Consider the following 19,887-nt stretch of genomic DNA (forward strand, 5'->3'; position numbering starts at 1 on the left):
GGCCGATGGAAGTCAGTGGTGGTAGCATTGTAGCGTTATAGAGAGACAAAAGTTAGCTTCTCATGACTTACATCACATTCAGCGAGGTAATATCTTTATTTTTCGCTTTGACAGTAATTGTATTGTTTTGTTTTCGTTCATAGACACCCGTGTCGTTTTCTGTAAGACACACAAAGTAGGCAGTGAAGTGAACGTTTAAGCAACACCTGACGTCTGAATTAGCTCATATAGATGCTAACTGTTAGCAACGGTTAGTTCGAGAGCAAAGGTAATAAACTGACGATGATTCAATGATAGGACGATGTTATCAGCGATTCTAACGCAGTGTTATTCGGCCACTTTATAGGTACATTTTCTACGTTAAATTATTTACCTTTTTTTTTATCTAATCGTTTCCATTTTATCGGGACGTTACTTAATTTTAACGGTTGTGCAAGTTACAAAAGCAGTCCAAGTAGTGGCTTTCGTTTTTAACCGTTAAATAATAACGTTCATTTCTCCCACTTCATTCAGGAGGAGTTCTGCAAAGATCACCACTTTATATCACTGGGATTTGCTAATATTTTCTCATGGACAGCTGTCAACTGTTTCACCTGTTAATCTATTGTAGATTTTATGACCTCAATTAGATTATTTTCATTAGAGTAGAACATGGCCTCACAATCAGGATTAAAGCACTTCGTGTCATGACTCTTTTCATTTTCTAATTGGATCAATATCTGTAACATACACACTTCAGTTTGTTTGTTTGTTTTTGCATTGGATGTAAATTTGTAGGCTCTTTTTTATCTTTATTTGCTCGTTTTATTATCCACTTATGATGTTGGTGTAATGTAAAGCATTTTGTGTCCTTGTTTGTATGCTATAGCCGAACCAACAACTTTATGGACTCTCCTATGGATTCCTCTAGGCAGTCCAAGAAGACCAGGCAGAACAGAGAGGCTAGGCGCAGCCAGAATCAGTCAAGGCCCCCTCCTCAAAAAGATGCCTATGCCAGGTTGCTGAGCCAGCACCGCAGCAGCATTTTCAGTTCATATTTAGAGCAATATGCACAGGACTCCTCCCAAAAAGAGGTAGATAAATCTTGTTCAGCACAAAGGGATGTGTTTAGTGTAACACAAAAAAAAAGGGATCAAGCGCAGGTCGATTTCTCAGAGTCAGGTGACTTCTCTCGGTTCTCTAAAGAAGATGAGACTTTCCTGTCATACTTGGAGAAGTTAAGCACACATGATACTCAGCAGGAGTGTGAAAGGCAGATAGGTGTGAGTGAGAGGCAGCTTCGAGGGCAGAGGAGGGACACCACCACCAGCCAGGACGGGGATATCGAATCTGGAGAGGAAATTCCCTGTGTGAGACCCGGCAGCACGAAGAAAAACCAGAAACTGAAAAGCAACCCCCCAATTGAGGCAAGTGTAAGTAAGCAGGAGCAAGAGAAGACAAAGAAGTCAAAGAAAAAAAGCCAACCCAAGGAGGAGAAAAACAGAGCGGAGATGTTCAACATGTCTGCTTATCCTCTGACACCGAGACCCAAACCAAATTATGGTAATAGTGGTAAACCCCAGCAGTCTGCAGGTTACTTAACACTTCTAGTTCTTTTACTTCAAAAACACTCTCCTTTCTAAATACAGCAGGTCATTAAATCCTTAAGTGAAATCTTTTTCAGCTGCTGGACCAAACTCTGCAGGTGAGAAGAGGAAGAATAAAGGAGACGGGAGGGCTAAAAAACATGTGTTTGAGTCCTACATGAGCTTTGAGGAGGTTTCCCATGGCCTCAAAAGAGGGGAGCTTTATCAGGTATGAACCCCACACAGGTGTTATTTTGGATTAGCTGCCTGCCTTTTTTATACAAGTCAGGTGCCCCAAATTGGACCAATTGAGTCCTCCAACATGAGTGGAAATGCAATGGTCAATAAAATGCTCCCCAAATAATCTAAAAGATTTGAGCAATTTTATATTTATCTGAAATTGAAGAAAACACTTTATTAAATTAAGAAATGTAAACTGACACAATGTTAAAGTGGCTGAGTTATTTTTGAAATCCCTTCTATGTCAACTACAGGGTCCAATAAGGATCAATCCCAAGAATTACAACGAAGCCTTCATCCCATCTCCTGTGAGTGAAAATGCATTCCACCACATACTACTGCTCTGTTTGGTGTTAAACTTTCAAAACTAAGGCAACCAGAAAACCTGCACGTTTTTTTTTTTCCTAATGTTTCCAGGATAATACACACGACATTTTCCTGGATGGAGTTGTTGCCCGCAACCGTGCGCTTAATGGAGACATAGTGGTGGTTCAAATCCTCCCCAGGGAGCAGTGGAAGGTAAAAGCTCACATCTAATAGTCCAGGAACATTTAATATTCATCCAGGGTCTCTTTATTGCCTGATGATTATAGATAATAAATGTATGTTTAGAATGTTGATTTTCTGTTTAGAAAATATTCCCTCGGTGTTTGGTTTCATTTGATGCAAATCAAACTGCAAAAAAAAAAAAAAAAAAAAAACTGCATGGGCTAGCCTTGCTAAGCTAGTAGGGCTCTGAGTAAAAGCTGGGGTTTTTTGCTGCTGTTGGAGCTACTTTAAGATAGCTATCATTGTAATATAATGCAAAACTACATCTGCAGCAAAGTGTCAGTTGTTTGTGTAACCTGATCACGCTGAATATCAACATATTTGCAAGGGTTTTGGTCAAGACCATACAGGAGTACAGAGACAAGGCCGAGGTCTTTGGATGCCTCTAAATGTCTTAGCCTTGTCTCGGATTCGTTACTCCTTCGTCTTGGTGGTGTGTTCATGACTACAACGCTACTACGCAACGGTAACTGAGATATCTGTTGAGTGTTAATAGAACTCAACTGAACTGGACCGTGCCAAACACAACCGAACCACACTAAATCTAGTACTAGTTCCACAGTAGGGTTCAGAATGGTTCATCTGTGGCTTGATACTCTGATAATAAAGAGTGCATGAACAGGTTCATCATGTCCTATTTGCAGTCAGTCGACTAATTTTGTGGGTTTTGGGGCGTGCAATTCGCAGATCTCTTCAGCTGTTCACAACACAAACTTCTCATCATTTTAACAATAAATGGCATCAAAAGAGTGTGGTGCGACCTGGGATGATGTCGACACAGAGGCTCTCATTGAAATTTGGATGAAGGACCCCATCCAGGCACATAAGTTTGTAAATTTTACGGCCCCTGCCATTTTGTTAGCGTAATTCCTGCCTTGAGAGCTGTAGTATCATTGACTGCCAATAAGAGGTGAAGAACTATGCTAGCGTGATGCGTAAATTGTCGTAAGAACCAAGCTCGGCTTGGTTAGCTGATCCAAGCTGGGTCTGAACTTAGCACAGCCCGATTTCAGAGCGGTGGTGTAAATGGGGCATGAGTCGGAACTTGTTAAGGGTTTTTGCATATGCACAAAATTCTGGACATTGTGTTTTAATATTTTTAGTCTGGAAACCAAATCATGATAAAATACCTAACTTTCTTGACTTATCTAGTTATTTTAGTATTTACATAATACATTTTTTTTCTAAAACCAGGTTTTTTTTATTTTGCAAATTACCTTCTCTTTTATTAACCACACCCAAACCTATATTATATTATATTCAAACTAATTGCTCATTTGGGTTTTTGACCATCAGCTTTCAACAGTATAAGGTGAGTCTGGATCCAACAACCTCAGGAAGGGAAGTCAATGTCTTGCAGCTGATGCCAAAAGAAAAGGTGCCCGCATACTGGAAAGCAATACTACTTAACACTAATGTTACAACTGTGTCTAGTGACTCGCTCAGTTTCTGATCATTACATTGTTTAATCTTACCAACTTAGTTTTAACCAACTAGATTGGTTGGAAAAACAACCAATCTATTCTTATAATCTATCCAAACTTTATCCAACTGACAACAACTCTCCTACAAACTCCCACATCTTGGCTGAGTAGCGAATGGCTAAGAGAGGAAAGAAATAAAAAATCACAACCAACATTATTGTCTCAGTATAAAAATATTGCAAGATTTTCCTACTTAAAAGGCAATGTTTATAAGCATACAAAACCCCCCCTTTTCTTTAAAACATCCCTCTAAATTGTATCTTTGAACGTAACCTAGTGATCAATTCAACAATTGAGTTCTGTCTATTGTTGTAACAGCATGAATGTTTGCCTCTGTAGGTGGTGAGGTCTGATACTGACTGCGATGGCACCAGTGAGTCTGACACGCAGGCAGAACACATGCAGCAGACGGGCCACGGCCCGACTACTAATCCTACAGTAGAGGACCAGTCAAGTGACCCAGAGGAGCTCATTAGAAAGGCTGACAGAGGTACTATGGAGAGACACGAAACGCAGGAGCCTGTCTAAATCACCAGTAAAAAGAAGTTATGTCCTGTGGCAATCTGATGCACAGTTACTGGCATGTTTTGTAAAAATAAAAGTCTAAGTAAGCCATCCCAGCTATGCTGATATCAACTCTGTGATCTTTACTCAGGGAAACATGTGGAGGATCCTTCAACAAGCCGACCAAATACTGAGATCCTCCAAAGAACAGCTAAAGTAAGCCTTTCTATGTGCCGTAGTTTCCCAACGAAAGGGACAACTTCCCTCCCAGTCGATGCCCGATGTGATCCCTAATGCCCCATTTTAGGCAGGCTGTAGACCAACCCCTTGTGGGTTTATGAAGTTGAAGCGTGCAAAGAGAGGAATCTTTCAGCAATCCTTTATAAAAATATGTTTTTTTTGTTTGTTTTTTTAACTTTATCTTGTGTTTTCTTCTGCTTTGGGTTTAAAAGTCCTGGGAACTTAAAAGGGAAACATCCCAAAGCACTTCAGAGCCTCCACCACCTAATGGTTGTTAAAAAAAATTTAGTGTGAGGTTGTGCTGCTGCAACTAAAGATGATTATATTTGGCGTAATGTGTCTTATGGCTTGAGTATTCCTTCCTCTCTGACTTGCTTTCTTAAGTGTCAAGTAAAAGAACTTTAAAGTCAGTACATTTGATCATAAAATAAAAGTATTTGTTTATCTAAAGGCTTTTCTCTTTAAAAGGAGCTTTTATCCTCTAGTTGAAAAGCAACAGCAGCAGGAATCATCAAAAGGATTTTGATTTGGGGGATTATATTCTCTCTGTGGGAGTATACCTGAGCATTTTAGGAAGAAAAATTTTATGAAAACATGTCTGAAATTCTACCTCCGCTTTCTGTGTGTAAATCTACCAGGTGGTTTACATCACTGAGAAAAAACACTCCCGAGCTGTGACCGGCCACCTGAAGTTACTACCAGACAAGCCCTTCGCCCTGTTTTCTCCTACAGACCATCGAGTGCCTCGAATTAATGTGAAGCTTGATGACTGTCCCGCAGACTTTAGAATTCACCCAAGCAACTTTGCCAACACCTTGTTCATCTGTCGGATCACCGACTGGGCTGCTGACAGCAACTTTGCTCTAGGGTGAGGAGCGGGTTATATAAAATATTTAAGAAAATAATGTAAAGATTCCAAAGCTGTACTAACTGGTAGATTTTCATCTCACCTTCAGCCAACTTGCTAAGACCCTCGGTCAAGCAGGTGAAATCGAGCCAGAGACTGAGGGAATCCTGACTGAATATGACGTGGATTTTTCAGAGTTCACAGAAGAGGTGTTGGACTGTCTTCCTAAGAACCTCCCCTGGACCATCCCGCCAGAGGAGTTTGAAAAGAGGAGGGACCTTCGGTAGGACCACAAAACTGTTTTACTCATGGAGCACATGTCTCCCCATGTTAATTACCACAATGACTTTTAGAGATTCACTGCCAAAGTGAAAACACTATGATTTCCTTTGAAGGAAGGAGTGTATCTTTACCATTGATCCTGTGACTGCTAGAGATCTGGATGATGCCCTGTCTTGTAAACAACTCCCAGATGGTAAGTTGCTGCTCATTGTTCGCCACTCAAAGCTTTAAGGGTGACGTTTCATGTCACTGTTTGCTTTAGGCAATTTGCTATATACTACCCTAACACGGCATGATGTTATTTACTTTTAAAGATTGGAAATTAGAGTAAAACAATCCACTTGCTTTTATTTAAGCAGAGAAGCAAAAGCTGTCCCTACTGCTGCTAAAACGCATTTAATATCTAATATTTCTGTTGTATTTAGTTTTTATTACTGTACTACAGCTTTAAGCACCACAAAGTGCTTTCTAAATAAAACAATTAACAATAAAATGATTATTAGTAATAATAATGTAATCAATAATATTGCCTTTTTGATTGTCTCTAAATACTTTTTGGTACGAAAAAACAGTCTCTTCTCTCTCACTCTCTCTTTTACCAATAGAGGGAGAATGTTGTTTTACTGCTTTGCTTAAATGTCTTTAATGAGCAAAAATATTAATTTTACCTAAGTTATTTATTTTTGAAAAATTGTTCAGTTCCATCATTTCTTATTGTGATCTTGGCATGATAAAAAGTTTAAAAACACCTTTGCCAAAACAACCTATACATTTAGGCTATTTTAGATGTACTAAAATTAGTGTTGTGCCAGTGGCATTTTTTGGCCCCGATATCGATACCCGATACCTGGCTGTGCAGCATCGGCTGATACCATCTGTTTGAAATTGAGGTGTGTGTGTGTGTGTGTATATCTGAAGAACTGCATACTACTTGGATGTTAAATAATAATTGCTGTTATGGCTTTGTAAAGCTGCTGCTGCCTTTGTGAAGCAGAAAAAATACTTTAACAAAGTGAATCCAGTAGAACTTTTTATTGCCTACCTGGAATGGGTAACTTTTGGCTCTCAATAAGGTATTGGTGCCCTATTTTTTGGTACTTGCCGATACCACCATTTTAGTGCAGTATCGGGGCCCCACCCAATACTGGTATCGGTGTCGGTGCAACACTAACTAAAATACAGGCAGATTGCTAGAGAAAATGTTTATCTCCCTCAAAACCTTTTGTCATTTGTCAATGTTAGTTTCTGCTCATCCTGTGTGGTTGTCAGTGCTGCATACAGGATTAAAAGGCACTTTTGAACACAGGCAACTTTGAGGTGGGGGTCCACATTGCTGATGTGAGTTTTTTTGTGGAGGAGGGAACTGCGCTTGATGCCATCGCCAGCCAAAGAGCCACCAGTGTGTACCTTGTTCAAAAGGTGAGTGCTCAGTAAACCCAAGACAAGTCAGTCGGACGTTTGATTTATTTATTTCGACTTCTTCAAAGGAAAAGTCCGGTCTGCAAGGAATACTCAATGGATCATTATCTATACCTAAAACTAAAACGTTTGCGGTGATTTAATGAATTTAGTGTTAATCAGTGAAAAAGTAAAAATAATCATTTTTGTAACAATCACAGAATCTGGGAGCCGCGATTTTTGCGCAAATATAGTAACGCCTTACTCCTGACATCTTCCAGCAGTGACGTCACGGTGCGCTAAGCTAAACGCCATTCTCCCCTCTTTACAAACAAAATCAATGGGAGCTACTAGACACATCTGCAATCAACAAAAATTAAGATTACGAGAGGACTTCACCATTGAAATTCATAAGAGCTATAGTTAAAGTAACAATGTCCACATGCATGGCAGTTGGATGCTGCAACACATCGAGTAAAAGTGAAAAAAATAATTAGTTATTTAACCTTTTCGATTCATCATCCTCCACGGACAGGTTCGTCGTTTGATTGACAACTTGAAGGTCAAGAATTTGCCCTTGATCTTCTGCCCAGACAAAAAACACTTATGTAGCCAACATTTGGAAGAAGAATGTTTTCAAGATTACTTGGATAATAGCGCATTGTGACAAACACTAGATACAACTCTGAGACTTGCTCAACAGCCGGTACCGCAGGGTATGTCACAAACCGGTAGGTGGCAGTAGTGTTCTTCGACAAACATGAATGCCTTCAGTAAAGCACATTCAAATGAAAATTACTCTTAATTGAAAACACTTATCACTTATCGTACAGTATGTAATCATTTTATATTTAAAGTACTTTCAGAAGTTTGAATTCTGAATACAACCTGTACTTTTCCTTTAAGGTTTTTTTGGGTTCAATAATTCACTTCGTAATGTGTTCTACCTTAGGTGATTCCCATGCTGCCCAGGCTGCTGTGTGAGGAGCTGTGCAGTCTCAACCCTCTCACTGACAGGCTCACTTTCTCTGTCATCTGGAAACTCACACCTGAGGGAAAGGTCTGTTGGAACAGATGAATCTCAGCTGAATTTAAATGAATACTTAAAAAAGCGTCTTGTTTAATGCGTTTTATCTAATCAAATGCAACCATTTGTCAGATCCTGGACGAGTGGTTCGGCCGCTCAGTCATCCGCTCCTGCGTGAAGCTGAGTTACGACGACGCTCAGAGAATGATTGATGCCCCTGATAAGCTGTTTCCTCCTGAGGAGCTTCCGCCTATCGACGGCGAACACACTATAGATGAAATACACCAAGCTGTGCTCTACCTGCACTCCATCGCCAAGAACCTTCGAGCCCAACGCTTCATAGGAGGAGCTCTTAGACTGGACCAGGTCAGCTCATTTGACTGGATTCATGAACCTTACTGAACCATACAGCTGCTGTCAAAATGGTTAAACCAAAAATATTCATGTGTAAAATGGTCTAGTCAAAGTCCAGGCCTAAAATGGAATTCTTTTTCATAACTTGTTTTTTCTTTCAGCTGAAAATTTCTTTCACTCTCGACAAAGAGACCATGATGCCTCAAGGTTGTTATATCTATGAATACAGAGACAGCAACAGGTCAGTAACCTCCGTTTTATTTTTCAAATCTGTTTCCTCATATTTGGTCAAATGTAATAGTTTTGTCAAAACTTCATCAAATGAATCTAATACTAAAAGCCAAGAGACATGTTTTTTCTTCATGCTGTCTTTTTTTTTTTTTTTTAGGTTGGTGGAGGAGTTCATGCTGCTGGCTAACATAGCCTCAGCGACCCATATTTATGGGATGTTCCCTGATCTGGCCCTGCTGCGGCGCCACCCTCCACCCAAAGAGAAGATGGTGAAGGAGCTGGAGGTGTTGTGTAGAAAGCTGGGATTGAACATCGACTTCTCCTCTGCAGGATCCATTCATGTCAGTATCTTTGGATCAGAAACTGTCAGAACCCGTTTATTATTTCCATCATACTAAGATCGAATGCTCGATGTTGGTCAGTGGGACTTTTTAGAGATATTCTCATAGTGTAGCAACAGGGACTCCTGACACTGACTTACTGTGATTTGTATAGAACATGTTCTCCTGTGTACATCGACCGTTTATTAATGTCTCTCATGTCTCCCACCAAACAGAAGAGCCTTAGTACCGTTTATGGAAACGACGAGTACTCTGCTTACAGAAAAGAAGTCCTCACCAACATGTGCTCCAGACCCATGCAGGTCAGAACTGATCTGTTTCTCTGTTTATGTTTCTGCATTTCTATAAACAGACTTATTGATGCCAGATTACTACACAAAGATGAAAACTTTCCCCACATTTACACTCCTATTGCTCTGCTTATCGCTCACCTTAGATTCACACTAACAGGCAGAAAGGCTCATATATCTTTAAAGACTGAGCTTAAATAATCATTCATTACATAATAATCTTAGAATGAACATTCCAGAAAATTTGATTCCAAAAAGTTAGTAAGGGGAAAACATTTTGCTTTTGCTTTTAATGAAACACAAGGTCTCCTACTTTAAAACCTCCCAAGGCTGGACTGAGTGGGATCTTTATTTCTGTTAGGAGATGGTCATGAATAAATGTGGATTTAGTTTGTGGTCATTTCTGTTAATCGGGCCAGAGAAGCCAAGCAGGATTTTAGTTAGGTAAATATCCTGTTTATTGCTTTTTTTTGTTTGTTTTTTTGTTTCCTATTTGTTTGTCCCCATATCTATGGAGAACTGATCCTGCATAATTAAAAATGCATATAAAGTAAAATCAGGTACCAAAAATTCAAACTAAATATTCATACTTTAAATAGCTGAAAAATAATAATAAAAGTGCATTGATAAAATTGAATAGTTGAAATAAAAGTTATGCTTACATCTAAGTAATTTATATATTTTTTTAAATAAAATATATCTAATTTTTTATCACTCAGTAATTTACATTTTAAGCTATTATTTCAGCTGTGGATTATATTTACGAGTCATGTTTATATTGCTTTATGCATTTTAATGATGGCAGGATTGGTCCACCATACTTTTTTTCTTCTTCATTCTAAACAAACCAATTTGTCCATGTCAGCATGTTTTCGTAACAGTACGTCTTTTAGGAAAAGCAAAGAAGATTATTAAAAAAATAAATAAATAAACAGTCTGAGCTGTACTGACTCTGCCCCTTTTGTATTTTTCTTTTTCATCTGAAAGGACTTCCCTTCTATTCTTTTTCCTGAAATTGTAAAGGAATTTGCTTGGTGACCCCTATTAATAGAAATAAATGAAGTTTGAGTTTTCATCTGTCATCTGTACGGTTTTTGTCCTCAGCTGGCGATGTACTTCTGTAGCGGAACACTGATGCAGAAGGAAGACTTTAGGCACTACGCTCTTAATGTTCCCCTCTACACGCACTTCACATCGCCCATCAGACGCTACGCTGACATCATCGTGCACCGGCTGCTGGCATCATCTCTGAGTAGGTGTCACTTCTTCTTAGAAGGCAAACAGACAACCACTTGTCCTGCTTTGTTGTTGTTGCACACTTTGTTTGATGAAAGGAATCAAGAGCAAAGATAAAAGACATGTTTGTTTTATTTTCTGTTGTCATTATCTGCCACATTTACGATATTTTATGTCCTCTGATTGTTTTTGCTCAGATCTCGGGCCTTCTTTAGGCCTGTCTACGCAGGAAGTGGAAAAACAGGCAAAACACTGCAATGATAAGAAGACTTCGTCCAAGAGAGTCCAGGAGCTCAGCTCTGAGCTTTACTTTGGGGTCTTTGTGAAGGTGGGCAACCAGATCATGCCACACATGCCTGATATAAGGTTTAAGATTACAGTAAACAAAATCAATCTAATTTTAATTTCTATTAGTCAATTGTATTGCCTAGCAATATTTTATAAAATCTGTGGTCAAAATGATCCTTTTTATTAGGTTATCTGTTTTAAAACTATTTATACAGTAGCAGCCATTAAAAATGGTCCTTCCCTCCACCTCCCAGCAAAATCCCCTTCAACCTCCAGTCACTGCAGTGACCCCCTCTTGCATATTTGTTTACCCTAACTCCACCCTCTCACTGAATTACAGGGTCTGACCAGGAGAAGATGCTTCTCTTAAGATCTTAATGTCCACAAATCATGATAGAATATTTTAGTACAAAGACTCATGTTTAAAAAGGAATTGTGGGGGACCAAAAAAGGGCCCATCAAGGAAATTGGGTAAATTTTGAATGGCTACTACTGTAGCACATATAAAGTAGAGGTGTGGGGGTGTTGTTTGGTACAGGTTTAGTAAAAAGGGCTGAACAAAATGACCAAAAATCAAAATTGCATTTTATTTTTGTTTTGTTTTTTTTCCAAACCGATATATTTTCCTTTGCACTGACCAGCAACATAGATTGTTTACTCAAGGCTTTAATTGTTTTAATGGCTTGATCTTTTTTTTCTTGTTTGTTTGTTTTGCTCCCAGTTCATTGTCAAAGGACAGAACTTTTACCGTTGCATGATAGCAAATGTAAAAACCAGTACTGCTGCCAGTGTAATACACCTACAGCATTATACTACTTACCTTGTTTGCAATGTTAAGAGGAGTTACTGGATTTAAATCCTACCAACCAATGGACAAAGATGACTTTCCTACAAAGTTATCTTTATATTTAACTTAATATATTTTCATGTTTTTATTTTTTACCTTTGGTCATAATATTTGGAAATATAGGCTTCCTATGTGAGGCGCGCTATACCTAATGTTTAGTGTTATTTTTGTTTTTTTTTAAATAAATATTGTCATCTCCTCCAGCCGTATGGTTTGGAGCCATCTTTTCTTATGACCACTTTCACAGTATGCAGTAACACACAGTCTGCTCTTTTTAATAGGTTATTTACGCAGGTGATCTTTGTAAATCACCCACAGCAGCCTTACTTATTGCACCTGCAGAACATCAGGACAATTGTTTGGTGGAATTTTAACCGGCATTCAGTGTAAAAAATAATCAGCATCATGCACTACTGAACTATTTTTCAGTATCGCATGACAGTGGATAGGGTGACAGTGGCGTCAGATGTAGGAGTTTGCCCTGAAATCGAAGGATTGACGGTTCAAGCCCCGTCTCCGACTTTCAGTGTCGTTGTGTCCTTGGGCAAGACACTTCACCTGCATTGTCTACTGATGGTGGTCAGAGGGCCCGGTGGCGCCAGTGTACGGCAGCCCCGCTTCTGTCAGTGAGCCCCAGGGCAGCTGTGGCTACAATGTAGCTTGCCACCATCAGTGTGTGTGTGAATGGGTGAATGAATGTAGTGTAAAGCCCTTTGGTCAAGTCTCCTAACTTGAATAAAGGCGCTATATAAGTACATGCCATTTACCTTTTATTTTTGTTTTTCAATTCTTGCTATGTGTCTTTTTGTTAAACTCTGATAAAAGTGGATACACTTCTTAAAGTTCACCTACTGTTTTGCTCTGTAGGAGTGTGGTCCACTGGACTCTAAGGCCATGGTGATGGGGGTGCTGGATAAGTGTTTTGATTTACTGGTTCTCAAATACGGAGTGCAGAAACGCATTTACTACAAGGTAAGCTTCAACTTGATTTTCTTTAACTTATTTGTTAATGTATTCTTTTTTAGGCTGCTCTCATTTTTCTTCCCTAAATACCTACTTCCTTTTTGAAAGGATGTTTTAGCTTATATTTATTTTACCCTTGTAAATCTGGGGAAAGTAAAGATAACAGAGGAGTGCCGCTGAATCCTGCCAACAAGTTATTGCCAGAGTTGTTTTCTGAAACTGCTTTAATTTCTTTCCTTGTAGTCTATTGTCGGCTTGGACTCATTCCACTATTGGAAGAGAGACAAAGTCCCTCAGCTCAAACTGGTCTGGACTGGTAAGGATCTAGAGAGTCCCTCTGTGGAGCAGGTGAGAGAAACGATCTGATGGCTACACATGTGGGATTTCTGATATCAATGGTACTCACTAAATTATAATGTATAACTTAATAAAGATATATGGTTCAGAGACCTATTAACTCAGTGGTTGATACTATTAGCAGTCTGTTATATTTTCCTTTTTTTGTTGTGAAGCATGTTTCACTGGCCCTCGTGGAGGTGATGACTGAAATCAAAATGTTTTTCGAAACAATTTTGATTACTCTTATTTTTCTTGGGAGAAAAAATTAAAGATTATATTTTTGTGTGCCATATCATCCAGCCCTAATTCACAACAACAATGGAGGCACAACACTGAGCATGTGCATAGGGGGTAAAAAAAGGAAATATTGGACTAAGCCAGTTAGCAACTGCCAGCTGAGTTTTGAAAATAATTACCAAAAGTCCAAGATCTAGTGTGAAAAAGTCCAAAAATAGATTTGATTCCAAGAGACCTGAACAGCGCTGAGGCTCCAATATTAACATTGGTGTTTACTGAAGAGCTAGAGCTGCGTTCAGATGTGGCTGTGCAATGATGGATGTGCAAATAAACGGCCTTATTAATACTGATCCTATTGATAGCAATGCTGCCTTTGCAGTCTAAATACAATAACATTATAAATAGTTGGAGGGAAATAAATAGGGACAGTTTTCTGTCACTCCTGCTAAAATCCAGATGACTTAGATCAGGGATAAATTCAAGGCTTATTAACTTTGCACTTTAGGTGTTTAAATGATGTTAGTTTGTTCTGATAAGAGGCTCTGGATGATTTACTAGAACAGATTATTGAATTAAAATTGGTTGATTTTGATTTAATAACACATCGACGTGTCGCCTTTCCACAAAGCCTGATAGAAAGGTCAGACTTCAATATGTAGCTGCGTAATGTCATCTGGCTTTCTGGTAGTTTGGCTTTTTTGCCAGTAGATGGCGCCATATCTTATGTCTGCTTGTGTTTTACCTCATAAAGGACTATCAAAACACTTTCATGATGGACGCTTGGTGTGTATAGCCTTATTTTAACATGACTAAGTGGTTTTTTGTTGCTTTTGTACTGGCATATAATGTGAATGCCTCTTTAAGAGCTCTGATATAGGAAAAACAGTAAGAGGTTAGAGAGGTTTGCTTCTTACATTAATAACCATTGGAATCATTAAAAAAAAATATGTTCTCTTGAGTATGTACTGGAAACAGAAAATTTTAAAACAAACAGTCCTAAAGATGTTTGTTTTGGAACCCCATAGTGCTGACATTTTTGACAGTTACTCATGTTGAGGACTAACTTTATTAAATCCTTCTGTGATGGTGGCTCAGAATGGTTTCTCCAATTACCAGTGGGTTGCTGGTTTGAGCCCCTGCTCCATCCGGCTCCTGTTGGTAGTGCTGATGGTACTGCATGGCAGCCTTGTTTCTGTCTTCGTGCCCCAGGACAGCTGTAGTTTATCACCATCAGAGTGTGAATTACTGCCTGTAGTATAAAGCTCTTTGGGGTCCTTTGACTTGATAAAACATTATTTTATTTTACCATTTCTCCATCAACTTAACAAATTTACATTCTTCAACAAATAAATCACCTTTTTTTTTTTTTTTAGATACAAGTATGCATGTATTAAATTTGGTTTGATTTTTAAAGTGCGGTAAGGCATCAGTATCAATGTGCTGCATAAGCTTAGGGCCTTCTGATCAGTGTTGAGACTGACGCGCTATTAAGTAACGCGTTACAGTAACGTTAACTTTTGCAGTAACTAGCATTGAACTAATTAGTTTGTAAAAGTGAGTAACGTGTTATGCTACGTTCACACTTAACGGATTTGAGCAACTTCATTTTCATTGGACAAGGATGTCCACATTAATGTGTGAAGATGCTCCTGAGTAGAGTCCAGTAAAGTTTGTAGAGATGCATCTGATGCTTCTGTGTTCATTGGCAGAGTGGCTTTGATATACTTGCTATGGGTAAAAAGTAGAAAGGTAGAAACCACCTTAAAACATTGTCTGTGCAGCCAGTTCACTAAGATTACAAGATTAGAATTAGATTTTGCTGTCAGAGACACATAGACCCAGACATACTGACGGAGCGCTGTCACTGGGCATCCAGCAGCAGCTTCCTCAGGCCAGCCAGCATCTTGGGAGGTTTTTTGCTACTGTTCTTGCCGACTGAAAGTAGAATTTAGCGTTTTTTAGTTATGTGTTACAAACTGCAGGCACCAGAATAATAAAACAAACATATTTCCCCTGCAAGTTCGACATTTTAAATTAATTTAGGCATTAATACACTGTTTTGGTGGAGTGATCTGTGAGCCAGACTTTAAGAGTTATGAACCTTTCAAACAGGCCCCCAACATTTCTAAATCCAATGCATTTCCACAACAGAGAAGGTTCCAGAGTTGAGGATAAAATATTTATTTGATTTCTCCTTCAGCATGTGTCTCCACTTTACTTTAAATATGGCCTTTTTCACCTCTAACTTAAAAATACATTTCAAACCTCTCAGTGATTAAATACGATTGCAGAGTTGAAAATCAAAACTCTGCAATCGTATTTAATCACTGTCAGCCACTGTGTCCACACTGAATATTAGGCCTCATAAGTATGTGGGGGGGGGAAAGGGCTTATTGGTATAAAATATGTCATTTAGCCTTTATGATGTATACAATGGGTCAACATATGAGACCCAAAATTATAATCTAGTGAATTAAAGCATAACAACAGTGTTTTTCTTTCCCCTCAGGTGATTTCCATCTTCTCTGTAATAGAGGTGCAGCTCAAGGCGGACGAAGCTCCTCTTAAATACAGCGCAATTCTCAAGAGGCCTGAGAGCAGCGCATCCTAGAGCACTGACCGCAATTTGCACAAAGTTTGGACTTGCACATTATGTGTTGTTTCCAAATAGGACGGACTGTGAAGTTGATGTTGTACTGCACGCTAGCATCCATCCAACAAAGTCGAATCCTGGCAGATCTCTGTGCAAGGACAGGCGCTCATTACAAGTTTACTTTTTGTTGTTTTTAACCGACCTCACACAGCCGCCGTCTTTTCCCCAAGGACCTTTGGAAGCTGATTGTGCTTCCATTGCATATCTCACACATTGAGATGTTTCCCATCTCTTTCTTTTTTTGAAAGTGTAAACAACATTAACACTTGCTTAGATTATTTTATTTCCCTGACTAGTTTTTAAATATTTAAAAATTTTAAGTTAATCGTTTAGCAAATCGGTTAGCTTTCTTAAAAATGTAAACAGGTGCTGATATTTTCAGTCACTATTTTATTTCTTTTGATCAACTGAGGTTAGTTTGGTTGTAGTGGAAATGCATTTTTAGATCTATAGATTCTATTTTTTTTTTCCTAGCAAAGGAAAAGCCTCTCATTTTAGGTAAATAAGCTCATATTATACTCCAACTTATACTGTGATGGATTTACCTTGACTTTAACATATAGTGAGTACATACTTTCAGTAGCGAAATTAGAGTAAACCTTCATTAAGACTCACAGTTCTGGTCAGAAGTTTATCCATTTATCACCAGCATTGATGTTGAATCAATCCTGGGCTTTTTCTCTTCTTCTTGAAACAACAAACTCTGAAATGTCATAGAACTTAAAGGACTTCTAAACATAGTAGCCTATTTAGGATTTATGTTGTTTTTTTTTCTCTAACAAATCAAAAATCACATAAAACACTCAGTGTCGACTATATTCATACTCTCCCTCCCCCAATTTTCTGAAATGCCTCTTAGCAAGTTTAGGTAAGTTTTTATTCTGGCACAGACAGCCTTTGAGCTTAGTTGCTGAGAGAAACATAAATATGACAACAACTGGGGCTGGTGGCTCTTCCAGAATTCTAATGTTAGCATGTTTTCAAAACCAGCTTTAAGATTATTGGCCAGTTAAATCAGTCAAATTTGTCCAGGTTTTCATAGTGACATTACTGGTCTGTGGTGAGGTTGGTGAATTTGGAAATGATTCTGTTTTGCTAAATATTTCATCCACAGACCTTCATGATGCTGCCACCACCATGCCTGACTGTTGTTGCAGTCATATGTTTCAAACATCAGGCTCACCTGTGTCCTCCAAATATGGCTCTAATTTTCCCACTTTAGATACATTTTCGAAATATTTTCCAGAAGGTGCGTAGTTCGTCTTTGTGGCCAACTGGAAATCGCAGTCCAAATTGAAGTTTTCTATTCAGGAACAAGAGTTTCTTTCTTGGCCAGTGTTCTCTCTGTGCTGATTTTTAAACATTCTGGATGGAAAGAAACTTGTGTTTTAATAACTAAAATGTTTGATTGAGGCTGTTCCGTGAGGACAAACATCAGGTCACGTCTTAACTAGCTTTGGAAAGGATAAAGTTAGACTTTCTGAACGTCCCTAACTGCATCTTCTTACTGTTTTTTTGGGCTAGTTTGTAACTTGCTCAAAAAAAGCTTCTGTTTCTCCACAGTGTACTTAAGAGGGATTCTCCTTATCTTAGCTGGAGTATATATGAGGCAAATCTCTAATTAAAATGTTTGGTGGGAGGGAAAAAAAAAATCTGCTTTAATTTCTTACTCATTCAGACCAATTGTTCCGAAGCTTTGCATTAACTAATAAAAGCCCCAAATTGATTTTACACCAATGACTGTAAGTAAACCTCTGGTAAGAACTCATGTTTATGGAGATTCACAGTAGAGATTATATAGAATGGCGACTATTTAAAAAAAAAAAAAAAAGTTGTCATTGTGTTAAATATTGTGATACGACACAGTTTGGGCCTTTAAAGCCAAACAATCTCTGTTTACATTTCAGTGGAAACCGGTGTTATTGTTGGGTAGAAAATTGAGGTTTTTCCTCTTCTAGTGTCCGTTTGTGAAACTTATTTTATTTCAGTGAGCTTCATGCTCTCTTTCTTTCAGCGTGCCAGTAAGTCCAAAGCTTTAACCTCTGTCAGCTCCTTATGTTTTTAATCTAATATTGGGATTGACTTGAATGTGAAAGCTGCTAAAACCCGGTGGCCTTAGAGGTCTCAATGAATTATTTCTTTGCAAATGTGGTACAATGTGTGATTAGTGTCTTTTTTTTTTCTCTTTTAGCTATGTTATCAGATTTGATGGAGCAGAAACACTTTTGCTCTTAATCAGATGTTTATTTAAGGTCTTAAATGTAAAAAATATGATGGTAGTTTGGTAATATTAGTGTCCTGCTTAGTGTTTATAAAGATGGGACATAAAAGTGCCACAGGATTCTGTGTTTTGTTTCTTTTTTAAAGTTATGACATTTGGGAAGAAAAAAAAAAATTTTTTTTTTTAAACTGATTTAAAGAAGTCAAATGTGGGGTTAAAAAAATCCAACCCATTTAGTCTTCTTGCAAAGGTTATATCATCAAGTGTAACGTAGATAAACTGCATTTACTGTGTGCGCAGTCTGATGTGTTATCCTTCACCCAAACGTATTCTATTGTCTTTTGCTTCAGGAAAATATACTGATTAATCCAAACTGTGTTGGGGGTTTTTCTGAGCTTCGCTCGCCTTTGTTGAAGTCACTAAAGAAAGGGAGGGGAATACAAAGTCTAATCCAGGATGAACGGATCATGGTCATAACTTCTGTTATTTGCTCACACACCAAGCTCACTCACATCCCTATACTGTTTATTTATAGCCGGTAAACATAAGGATGGTTAGTGTTGTCAAGGAGTGTCTCCATCAATTAGTTATAGATAGCCTGGTGCAGTACCAGTCACATAATGAAAAATGATCATCACCATCATAATATGAGTGATTACTGTCAGTCAGCCACCAGAATCCTCCAAGTAAAACAGTTGGTTTGTTATTTAATGACATACATGCTCATGTTTTTGATTACATCATAGAAAAGTGTTTTTGTGTGTTATATATATTCAACTCTGTCTGCACGTCTTACAGGGAGTTCCTTATCAGGTTCTGATTACAAGGATGGCAGTGAATAATCAGCAAAAGCTGACACCCTGCTCAGCCCTGCTGTCAGAAGGCTGTAAATCGACACAGAGTGGGTAAACGCTGCAGTGGTTCCTCACAGAGTGTGTCCCTGTGAGCAGAAAACGTGACAAGCCCAGGTAGAAACCCTGAGCGGAGCTGTATGACAGGAAAGGAGGAGATTTCTAGATCCCAGGTTTTTATCTTTATTGCCGTGGCACTGAGATGCTCCGCTACGTCCCTTCAGATTTACACAAGCAGAGTCCAAAGGCTGCACATAAATACATTACGACACTCCGTGACCCTGCCGGGTTAACGTCAAGGCTGATAATGTAAACTATTGGATAACATAAGCATCGAGACTGAGTGGTGGCAGCTTTCCAAGCTGGTCCTTCTCTTCAGGTTTCATCTAGATATTTGGCTCCTTGGTTCCTCATCAGTATGTCTATTTTACACACAGCAAAGGCTCAAATATTTGAGTTCATTTAAAGTTCAGGAAAAACCATAAAGAACTACCCTGGAAAGAGGGCGGATTGAGATGGAGCTCATTAAAGGCAAGACAGCTGTTCACCTCTTTGAGTTTCATTTCATTTCCGTCAGAGCCAGTCCAAAGTCAAAGCACCATAAACACCACATCTATCATAGAAGAGCTGTGTTTCCTCCTTCCTTATTCTGAGTCAGATACTTCATCAGATCAAGTCAAGTCGGGAGGCTTAATTAGATCACAAGCCAAAGGATTGAGGGGTATACTTTATAATTTTTCTTAAATGTTTGACCTTTTATGATTCCCCCAGAAAACCTCAAGTGGATTTTGTTTGATGTATTGATTTTGAGTGACAGCCTGAAGTTGAACATTTGGAAACCTTTGGATTTCACTTTGGGATTTACTCCTTTTTTAAGGAACGGGTCAAATCTAATTGAAG

At 38.6% G+C, this 19,887-nt stretch overlaps 1 protein-coding gene across 2 annotated transcripts; it reads left to right on the top strand.

The window, feature by feature from the left end:
• Positions 1-18,395, top strand: dis3l2 (DIS3 like 3'-5' exoribonuclease 2). 2 transcript variants are annotated; one of them, XM_015378063.1, is made up of 21 exons: positions 1-86; positions 869-1,572; positions 1,664-1,794; positions 2,060-2,113; positions 2,223-2,324; positions 4,178-4,328; positions 4,494-4,558; positions 5,221-5,450; positions 5,539-5,712; positions 5,825-5,904; positions 7,018-7,130; positions 8,062-8,169; positions 8,269-8,502; positions 8,652-8,731; positions 8,879-9,062; positions 9,278-9,364; positions 10,457-10,604; positions 10,786-10,916; positions 12,591-12,695; positions 12,930-13,034; positions 15,772-18,395. In XM_015378063.1, the coding sequence occupies exons 2-21, from the start codon at positions 885-887 to the stop codon at positions 15,871-15,873; spliced, it is 3,072 nt and encodes a 1,023-aa protein (XP_015233549.1). In that variant the 5' UTR covers positions 1-86; positions 869-884; the 3' UTR covers positions 15,874-18,395. The 2 variants fall into 2 exon arrangements, with proteins under 2 accessions (XP_015233549.1, XP_015233550.1); XM_015378064.1 differs by having other exon boundaries at positions 869-1,542.
• The last annotated feature ends 1,492 nt before the right edge of the window (positions 18,396-19,887 follow it).

This window comes from Cyprinodon variegatus, unplaced genomic scaffold (genome assembly GCF_000732505.1).
Source record: "Cyprinodon variegatus isolate N-32 unplaced genomic scaffold, C_variegatus-1.0 Scaffold163, whole genome shotgun sequence".
Classification (NCBI taxonomy): domain Eukaryota; kingdom Metazoa; phylum Chordata; class Actinopteri; order Cyprinodontiformes; family Cyprinodontidae; genus Cyprinodon; species Cyprinodon variegatus.